Genomic DNA, 10,337 nt, shown 5'->3' with positions numbered 1-10,337 from the left:
CCCTTGCACAGGTACCACAGCAAGCCAGCCCCCTCTGGGAGGTCAGGCCATGGGTCTCCCCTCGTCCCTCTCTCTGGGCACATGTTGTCCTGGGAAAGTCCATATCCTCACGGGTACGGGTACGGGGTGTGAGGAAGGGAAGCAGGGATACCCTTCCTAAGACCTACTCCCTCTCTTCTAGCCTCCTCACCCCTGACCGCGGGTGCCCTGAGCCTTCCTGATCCCGCAGGGGGGCTCGCCCGCGGCCCCCCATGAGTGCACCCGGTTGATCGGCGGGGCGGCCGCGGTGGAGCCCGAAGGCCGCGGGGGCGGCGGGGCCATGGCCTCGCTGGACCTGCCGTACCGCTGCCCCCGCTGCGGGGAGCACAAGCGCTTCCGGAGCCTGTCGTCCCTGCGCGCGCACCTGGAGTACAGCCACACGTACGAGACCCTCTACATCCTCTCCAAGACCAACAGCATCTGCGAAGGCGCCGCAGCTGCTGCAGCGGCCGCCGCGGCTTCGGGCTTCCCGCTGGCGCCCGAGCCCGCCGCCCTGCTGGCCGTGCCCGGCGCCCGGCGCGAGGTCTTCGAGAGCACGTCCTTCCAGGGCAAGGAGCAGGCGGCCGGGCCGGCGCCCGCCACGCCCCACCTGCTGCACCACCACCACCACCACGCGCCCCTCGCCCACTTCCCCGGCGACCTGGTGCCCGCCGGCCTGCCCTGCGAGGAGCTGGCGGAGCCCGGCCTCGTGCCCGCCGCCGCCGCCCGCTACGCGCTGCGCGAGATTGAGATCCCGCTGGGGGAGCTGTTCGCCCGTAAGTCCGTGGCCTCCTCGGCGTGCTCCACGCCGCCCCCCGGCCCCAGCCCTTGCCCCGGGCCCACCACCGCCTCGCCCGCTTCCCCCTCGCCCGCCGATGTGGCTTACGAGGAGGGCCTGGCGCGCCTCAAGATCCGCGCGCTGGAGAAGCTGGAGGTGGACCGGCGGCTGGAGCGGCTGAGCGAGGAGGTGGAGCAGAAGATTGCGGGCCAGGTGGGCCGGCTGCAGGCCGAGCTGGAGCGCAAGGCCGCGGAGCTGGAGACGGCGCGGCAGGAGAGCGCGCGGCTGGGGCGCGAGAAGGAGGAGCTGGAGGAGCGCGCGTCCGAGCTCTCGCGCCAGGTGGACGTGAGCGTGGAGCTGCTGGCCTCCCTCAAGCAGGACCTCGTGCACAAGGAGCAGGAGCTGAGCCGCAAGCAGCAGTGAGTGGCCCGCCGGGCCCCCGGGGGTGGATGTGCCCGCCAGTGTTCCCTCGTGGGTGACCCTGTGTGTCATTGTGCTACTGCCTCCCACCGTGAGTGTGGCAATGAGTGTGTCTGTGTGTGAGGCCATGAGCATGGAACGATGGTGCCTGCGGGGCCAACTGTGTCGTGACTGTGGTTAGGACTGTGAGTCCATGGCAGTATGACCATGTGTGCCAATGAAGACTGTGTTTCTCTTCCTACTCTAGTCTCCTAGCTCGGTGGTCGGCAAACCGCGGCTCGCGAGCCACATGCGGCTCTTTGGACCCTTGAGTGTGGCTCTTCCACAAAATACCACGTGCGGGCGCGCACGTACAGTGCGATTGAAACGTCGTGGCCCGTGCGCAGAAGTCGGTTTTCGGCTCTCAAAAGAAATTTCAGTCCTCGTACTGTTGATATTTGGCTCTGTTGACTGATGAGTTTGCCGACCACTGTCCTAGCCAAAGCCAGCTCCCGCATTATGGCACCAGGTCCTCTTCCCTTTTGCACACTCAGAGACACCGCCGAATCCCCCCCTCTCCCACTGCCCTCATGAGATTCCCCCCATCTACGGTATCATTCCTGAACGCACACCAACAAGCTCATTCCGCCACCTGCCACAACCCTACCTCCCCCGTGAGCTGCCCCCTTTCTCGCCTTCTTGCAGAACAACTCTTTAAAGTATTGCTTATCCTCCTGGTCTCCAATGTCTTTCCCTGTGTTCTCTTTTGAACCCAATCTGATTAGGTGTCCACCTCCACCACTCTTCTCCTTGTCACCAACGATCTTCATGTTGTCAAGGCCAAACCATCATCTTACTTGGCCTATCAGCAGCATTTGACACAGCTGATCTTGAAACACGTTCTTCAAAATATATATATATAATTTATTTCAGAGAGGAAAGGAAAGGGAGAGAGAGATAGAAACATCAATGATGAGAGAGAATCATTGATTAGCTGCCTCCTGCAATGCCCCGCAGTGGGGATCAAGCCCGCAACCCAGACATGTGTCCTGACCAGGAATTGAACCGTGACCTCCTGGTTCATAGGTCGATGCTCAACCACTGAGCCAGGCTGGCTGGTGAAACACATTCTTCACTTGGCTTCCAGGACACTCTCCTGGGATCTCCTTCTACCTCTTTGCTCCTCCTCAGTCTTTGTTGCTTCTCCTTATGTCTCTCGTCTTTAAGTGTAGAATTATGAAATATGTAGATGTTATGCATCTGTCCCCATAGTGATACAAGCTCCATGGTGGCAGGAATTTTTCTCTGCTTATTCACTACTGTGTCCCCAATACCTAGAACCAAGAAGGTGCTCAGTCAATGTTGAGTGGATGCATGAACAACCGTGAATGCAATTGGGAGTAAATACTCTTGTGACTCTTAAGTGTGCTGTGTGTACATGCAACTCCTGGAGGGTGGTAGTGCCATGGGAAGTATGCTTCTGCATCTGAGAAGGTTTCTGAAAAATGTGTGTGTGGTGGGGAGGGAGGTGGGGGGTTTGAATGTGTTGGTGAGCTGTGCCTTTCTCAGACTGTGTGCCTGCGAATGAACATGAATACATATATTTGAGTGTGGGGCTATGTATTGGACTTTGCGTACTTGGCTGTGTGACTGTGTGTGTCTGGAGGCAGGAGGTGGCTGTGTGTGACTGAGTATGCCTGGGGAACAGGGATGTCCAGTTGTGTGGGGCTGGGTGAGTGGGGTGTGAGTGTGTAACTCGGAATATATGCTGGCATTCCCGTGTGTGCCGTTGTGTGGGACAGTGTGCCTGGGCCTGTTCTATGTGTTTCCATGTGACCATGAGCAGACACGGGGGGCAGCTGTGCCCCATGTCGCTCCCCCACTGGCCAGGGCCTCCTCTAGAGGGTGGGTGGGCAGACAGGCTGAGGCATTGGGTAAGAGACTGCTCCGGGCCCAGGGAGGTGGTGCAGATCGACCAGTTCCTGAAGGAGACTGCGGCACGGGAGGCCAGCGCCAAGCTGCGGCTGCAGCAGTTCATCGAGGAGCTCCTGGAGCGGGCTGACCGTGCCGAGCGGCAGCTGCAGGTCATCAGCAGCAGCTGTGGCAGCACACCGAGTGCCAGCCTGGGCCGTGGAGCTGGGCCCGGGGCCCGGGGCCCAGGCAGAGTGGTGAGTGCCCACCTACCTTCCCTCCTCCACCTGCACACCTGACTTCCACAAACTCCCCTCACATGTGGCCTGACATCTCCCCTGTAATGCTCCCTCTTTGGCTCTTCCCCATGAGCAGACTGTAGGCCTGAAGTAGGGGGTCAAGGAATAGGGGAGCCCCTCTGAGGTGGCAGAAGCGCAGGCCCCTGAGGCTGTAGTGAGGTGTGATTCAGAGGCCCATCCCTGCCAGTGAGAGCCCAGGAGTCACAAGCTGGGCCTGGGGTGCGGGGTGGGTATGCGGAGGGGGCTGGCGAGCCTGCCTCTCGGCTGTCTGTCTGTCTATTTGTCCATCTTTCCCAACTTTTTTCCTTCTTCTCTCTCCTCTTCTCTCCATCTTGCACCCTGTTTTACCTGCTCCTTCTCATCCTCTTGCCTCCTCTGCCCTCCTTCCCTTCCCTCCTGCTCTGGGGGCCCACAGCGAGAACACCACGTGGGGATGGCCATGCCTAGCACATATGCGGTGTCACGGCATGGCTCCTCTCCCAGCACAGGGTAAGCCTCGGGCCCACCTCCCCCCCCCCCCCCCGCCAATGCAGCCCACCCTCACCCTGGCCCACTGGCTGGCTGACCTGTCTGGAGGCGGGTCTCCCCTCTCCCCATCCTCCTTGGGTCCCCTCTGTCCGTCTGCCTTTCCACACTCAGAAGGGGCTCTTGGAAAGGAGGGCGGGTGGGTTGCCCTTGGCCAGTGTCAGGGGCGGGATGGGGCGTTTGGGCAGGCCCGGTGCCTCTCCCTTCTCCTTACCATCTGCTCCACCCCACCGTAGGGCCTCCAGCCGTGTCCCCGCTGCGTCCCAGAGCTCAGGCTGCTATGACAGTGACAGTCTGGAGTTGCCCCGGCCAGAAGAAGGGGCCCCGGAGGACAGTAACCCTGGGGGCGTGGGCACTCGGGCCCAGGCTGCCAACGGCGGCTCAGAGCGGGCTCAGGCCCCTCGAAGCTCAGGCCTGCGGCGCCAGGCCATTCAGAACTGGCAGCGTAGACCCCGCCGGCACAGCACCGAGGGCGAGGAGGGTGACATTTCGGACGTGGGCTCCCGAACCACCGAGTCAGAGGCCGAGGGCCCCTCGGACGTCCCCCGCCCTGGGCCTGCTATGGCTGGGCCGCTAAGCAGCTGCCGGCTCTCAGGTGAGTCCTAGGGGGGTGGGCAGAGAGGTCAGGCTTTCCCATGGTGCAGGCCCTCTCAGAAGACACAGGGCTGAGGCAGCACATCTCCTGGGCTCCCGCACCCCCTTTCCCCTAGCCCAGACTTCCCACAATGAGAACGACATTCCCCACAGCGCCCTGCAAGCCCGGGGCAGGAACTCAGGGGGCAGGGCAGTGCTGCAGCACGGGCACTCCGGTTGGGTGGTGCACAAGGAAGCCACACCAAAAGGGCTCCGTTTATGTGGTGGGTTCGCTGACATTTACAGGAGAGTAGCTAGGTGCTGACTCCGGACTCTGTGGCCCCTGAAGCAGTTGGAGGAGGGGTGCCTTCCCATATAGAAACAAGGCCATGCACATAGGCGGATGGGTCAGGGCCAGGAGGTGGGAGGGCTCCGGTCAGGGTGGATGGCTGCCTCTGTGACTGCTTTGGGCAGCCTCTCACCTGCCTCTGTTCCCAGAGGCCCCGTTTCTATCCATCCGTACCCTAACCCTCCCCAGGGGTCCTCAAACTTTTTAAACAGGGGGCCAGTTCACTGTCCCTCAGAGCGTTGGAGGGCCAGACTATAGTTTAAAAAAAACTATGAACAAATTCCTATGCACACTGCACATATCTTATTTTGAAGTAAAAAGACAAAACGGCAAAAACACCCGCATGTGGCCCGCGGGCCGTAGTTTGAGGACGCCTGCTCCAAACCCTTTCCTTCTCCAAACGTGATTCAGTTGCCTCATCTAGGGGGTGAGTTCAGACTATGCGATGACATATTATCTTAAAAATAATTTACTTGAGGAAAGACTACCTTTTCTAATTTGCAAAATTAGGGGTGGGGTGATGCAGAAGAGAGGAATGCAGAGGCCCTTGTCGTTCTCCCAAGGCACTGGTCCCCCAGCATCGGTCCCCCATGCCTCCTGCAGCTCCTACCCTACCCGAGCTCCACACCCACATCCCCATGCTGGCCTTTGACCCTCCATACTCACCTTTGACCCTTTGGTATTGTGCAGCCCGCTCTGAGGGAGGCAGTGGGCGGGGTCGGCGAGCAGAGAGGGGCAGCCCCTCCCGTTCCAATGAGGTCATCAGCCCAGAGATCCTCAAGATGCGAGCCGCCCTGTTCTGCATCTTCACCTACTTGGACACCCGCACACTCCTGCACGCCGCCGAGGTCTGCCGCGACTGGCGCTTCGTGGCCCGCCACCCTGCTGTCTGGACACGAGTGCTGCTCGAGAATGCCCGAGTCTGTTCCAAGGTACTTGTTTCTGCCCACTTTCCCTGCCCTCCCACTCATCCCTGCTGTGAACTCAACGCGCGCGCCTGCACACATGCACACGCACATGCACACGCACACACACATCCCCCCCTTTCCAGCATCTGGTCCCTCTAGGTTTGGTCCTTGCAATCCTCACAAGACCCCACCTCTTGCCTGGTTTCCTAAAATGCTCTCATGGAGCTCCTATCCTGGAGCTGGTCCACCTCCAGCCAACCAGGTTCAGACCCCTCACCCCCAGGTCACCCCTCTCTCCCTGCAGTTCTTGGCAATGCTGGCTCAGTGGTGCACCCAGGCCCACTCGCTGACACTGCAGAACCTGAAGCCTCGGCAGCGGGGCAAGAAGGAAAGCAAGGAGGAGTATGCCCGGAGCACCCGGTGAGGCCGTGGTGGGTGGTGTGTGGGTGGGAGGGTGCTCCTGGGCCACAGACCGAGAATTATGTGGCGATGCTTCTCAGAGCACGAGGTGGCCACAGGCCTCTCTCTGACCTCTGGGCCATCCCCAGTGGCTGTCTGGAAGCAGGGCTGGAGTCCCTGCTGAAGGCGGCGGGGGGCAACCTGCTGATCCTGCGCATCTCGCACTGTCCCAACATCCTCACTGACCGTTCGCTCTGGCTGGCCAGCTGCTACTGCCGCGCTCTGCAGGCCGTCACCTACAGGTGGGTCCATCCCACCGGAAGCATCCCCAAGAGGGGTCCCTGGGCTCTGCTCTGCACACCCTTCTCCCAGGGCTCTCAGGCAGAGACCCAAAAGCTCTGCGGCCTCAGGGAAGGGAGCAGAGGCCACCGGGGAGTGTGGGTGGCCCCAGCTTTGTCTTTTCAACAGGAGCGCCACAGATCCTGTGGGCCATGAGGTCATTTGGGCCCTGGGTGCAGGCTGCAGAGAGATAGTCTCCCTCCAGGTGGCGCCGCTTCACCCCTGGTGAGCCCTGGCTGGGTGAGGAGGGGACAGAGTTGGGTGGGGTCTGCGGCTGAGGACTGAGCAGATCTAGGCCCACTCGGTCGTCTGGCTGGGGAGACCAGATTCACCTTCATCAGTCTGTGTGTTTAGGTGTTAGGAGCAAGGCTTAATGAACATCACGTCCTGGTTACTAGAGTATGACTTTGGGCAACCCAGTTGTGCTTCAGTTTCTCAACCTGCAAGGGAGAGGTGATATTAGGGATCTGTTGACCTTATTAGGACTGTTGCTGGCTCAGATGAGATGTGTCCATGAAGCCTGCAGGGCCCCAAGTGAGTGAGGTGTGAGCACTAGGGAGGCTGGTTTGACCACGTGAAAGGCAGTTCAGGGTGGTCAGTGTATAAATGTACAAAAGAGCTGGTCGCTGGTGAGTCCCAGGGTGTGGGGTCACTCATGGCTCTCCTTGGAGCTCCTCGAACATGGCAGGCTTTTCTGCTCCCTGCACCTTGACCTCCAAGCCCTCTCTTCACGTGACAACTCCTCCCGAGCCCTCCAGTGTCCCGTCACTAACATCCTGGGAGAGTTTGTCACTGCTCTCCTGCCTTCATTCCTGCTGCACCTTGTCCCCACCCTGCTGTAGTCCACTTTGCAACAGCTTCTCTATATTTCAGTCTCCACAAGACGCATGGTTCTCAGGGCAGAGGCAGAAATGTGGGTTCCACATCTGTGGTACCAAGAGTGTGACAGATGTCTGTGGCCTGGGCGAGTGCTGAGGGATGATGCAGTGTTCAGGGGAACCGCCAGTTTGGTGTGAGTGGTGGGCAGAGCCGAGCAGTGAGTGTGTAAAGTCAGGTCGGGGAAAGGTCAGGAAGGCCTTGCCGGAGGGGCTTAGATTTTTGCATTTTTTAATCTAGAAAGGGCTGGGAAGCAACTGGGGATTTTAGATCTTAAAAAATGGGATTACATCAGACAGGTAACATTCTTTGTGCCCCTCTTCACCCCACTGTCTGCTCCTTCAGGACAGGGACCATGTCTGTATTGTCACCTCTGCATCCCCAGGGCCTAGCTCAGTTGTTCTTGGCTGTAGTAGATACTTAAAACCATTTGTTGAATGACTGAGTGAGGGAATGTAGGAATGACTGGCGTACCCTCAGCAGCAGGTAGTCTAGTCATAATCCAGATGAACATTGATCGTGGTCTGAACTGTAGGTTGAAGTCTTATTCAGGAATCAGAATCCATGGGTCTTGGCAGGAGATGAGGGAGGGGGAGTCAGGGATGATCCCAGGTTTCTGACTTGAGCAGCTGGGGTGATTGATGGGGCCCTTGCCCAAGGGTGAGCCTGAAGGTGAGCCCAAAGGAGGATGAGGCTTGGGGTGTCATCTAACCAGAGGCTTTCCTGACGGCCCTTCCTTCCCCCATTCTCCAGCCAGCAGCCCTTGCGCTTCAGTAATCGTTGCCTGCAGATGATCGGTCGCTGTTGGCCCCACCTCAGGGCCCTGGGGGTTGGGGGTGCCGGCTGTGGGGTGCAGGGCCTGGCATCACTCGGTAAGTTTTTCCTTGGGGCTAGGGTGGGGGTTAGTGGGATGCAGGCATGGGCGCGATACTGACATCTCAGAGGAGCTCTGGGCTGCAACCTGGGTGATAGCAGGAGCATCAGGTGGGCAGGAGGTAACCTGGAGAGTGGGTCAGCAGCACCTCCCCTCTTCCTCTTCCTAGCAAGAAACTGCATGAGGCTGCAGGTCCTGGAGCTGGACCACGTGTCGGAGATCACCCAGGAGGTGGCGGCTGAGGTCTGCCGGGAAGGCCTGAAAGGACTGGAGATGCTGGTGCTCACGGCCACCCCCGTCACTCCCAAAGCCCTGCTGCATTTCAACAGTGAGCGATGGGGAATGCGGGGTGGGGCACAGGTGTCATCTCTTACCATGCCTTGCCAGCAAGTAGCATAACCAGCTCCCTGTCACTCCCGGTCAGCAAGCGCCAGTGCTGGGGTTAGACTGACCAGGGCTCTAGCCCTGGCTTGGCCACTAGTGCCTTCTGAGGCTGGTGTGGCATTCAAGGCCTTACAGCATGTGGCCCAAATAGTTCAGCTCAACTACAGCTATTACCCTATGCTCTACCCGCGTTGGAGACAGGAGCTATGCAGCAGCATCGGCCCCCATGTGAGCCTCCAGCCAAGGGCAGAGGCAGCAGAGCAGGCGGGTTAAGAGCATAGGTTCTGGGGCTTGACTGACCTGGGTCTCAATTCTGACTCTACTGCATATTAGCTGTGTGACTTCAGGCAGGTTACTATACATCTCTGAGTTCTGTACCCCATCTTCTAAGCTGATTTTTCTAGAATGAATGAGAGGATTAAATGAGATGATGTGTGTGAGCCTCCAAGGATAATTCAGAGGGAAGACTCCTTTCCCTGGTATAGATTCCAAGTCATGCCTCCTCTGGCCCCACTCCCTCCAGCTATCCCCTCCATCCCTGGTCATTTCTCCACCTTCATAGAGGACGTGGGTGCCCAGTTTGGGCTGCTCACACCCAAAAGTGAGACCATCATCCAAAACCATTGGACCCTCGGCAAGACCTCAGGTCCTGAGAGCACCAAAGGTTCTTTGACCTTATTATTTCCAGGGTCCTCTTCTTCCCCCGCCCTCAGCTTCATGGCCTTGCCTGGGACTGACCACCAGAACTAACGGCTCAGCCTTCAAAATCATGACCTTCAGGACCCCCTCAGCCTCCTGACCTTCCTGCTCCTCCTCTCCTGACTTCATGGCATCACCCAGTCCCCTTAAGCTCCCAACTTGTTTGCTCCCTGTCTCCCCTCCTCTGTGCTCCAGCCAAGACCCATCAGCCTCACTTCCGCTCCTCTGTCTTTTAACTCACTTCCCAGTGCCCAGGCCACAGCACACCTGTCCCTTCTGCCAGGGAAGTTCCCAGAGCTCCTGCACAGCTGTTGCCCACTCATCCTCCCAGAGTCCACCGCAGCCTCTGCTCTGACGTCACCTTCCACCTTCTCCCATGGTCCGGTTGAGCCCCCGGGCAGCGTGGGTCTGCTCTCCTGGTTATGATCCCAGTGCTTAGCATTTGATTGCCTCTCAGCAGGTTCTGATTTCATTAGTGATGGGAGAGGAGGCAGCCTGGCCAAACTCGGGCTCTCATCTTACCCACCTTTTCCCAGGCATCTGCCGGAACCTCAAGTCCATTGTGGTCCAGATTGGGATTGCTGATTATTTCAAAGAGCCCAGCAGTCCCGAGGCCCAGAAGCTGTTTGAAGACATGGTGACAAAACTCCAGGTGAGGAATTGGCTCTGAGGCCACCCAAGACCCCGTGACCCTAGGCTGGGGCTGAGGATTTGGGGGGTTTGTGATGTGAAGAAAGCCTCACCTGTGTGCCCCTGAGGATTTGGCCCCGAGGAGAACTAACCCAGGTTTGCTCTGCAGGCCCTGCGACGGAGGCCCGGCTTCTCTAAGATCCTGCACATCAAGGTGGAAGGCGGCTGCTAACCCGGGTGAGGGGCGGCAGGGCCCCTGCCAGCCCCACCCAGGGCACTCTCTTCGGACTTCCAGAGGGACCCTGATTTGGACTAGTCCTTCAGAGGCCTGGTGTTATCTCTGGCTTCCAGGAAGGGGTTGACAGTTTCCTGTCCT

The 10,337-nt window shown here is 59.1% G+C and overlaps 1 protein-coding gene across 1 annotated transcript; it reads left to right on the top strand.

Annotated features, from left to right (window-relative positions):
* Nucleotides 1-319: 319 nt before the first annotated feature.
* FBXO41 (F-box protein 41) lies at nt 320-10,193 on the top strand. The gene is made up of 12 exons (XM_008147446.3): nt 320-1,215; nt 3,153-3,363; nt 3,821-3,894; nt 4,167-4,525; nt 5,543-5,784; nt 6,065-6,180; nt 6,309-6,461; nt 6,628-6,723; nt 8,128-8,246; nt 8,418-8,576; nt 9,868-9,983; nt 10,131-10,193. Exons 1-12 carry the CDS (start codon nt 320-322, stop codon nt 10,191-10,193), a joined length of 2,604 nt encoding a protein of 867 aa, XP_008145668.2.
* Nucleotides 10,194-10,337: the final 144 nt, after the last annotated feature.

The sequence above is a fragment of the Eptesicus fuscus genome, chromosome 16 (assembly GCF_027574615.1).
Source record: "Eptesicus fuscus isolate TK198812 chromosome 16, DD_ASM_mEF_20220401, whole genome shotgun sequence".
In the NCBI taxonomy this organism is placed as follows: Eukaryota; Metazoa; Chordata; class Mammalia; order Chiroptera; family Vespertilionidae; genus Eptesicus; species Eptesicus fuscus.
Note: the sequence above shows the minus strand (reverse complement) of the source record. Positions and strands in the feature narration are given on the sequence as shown.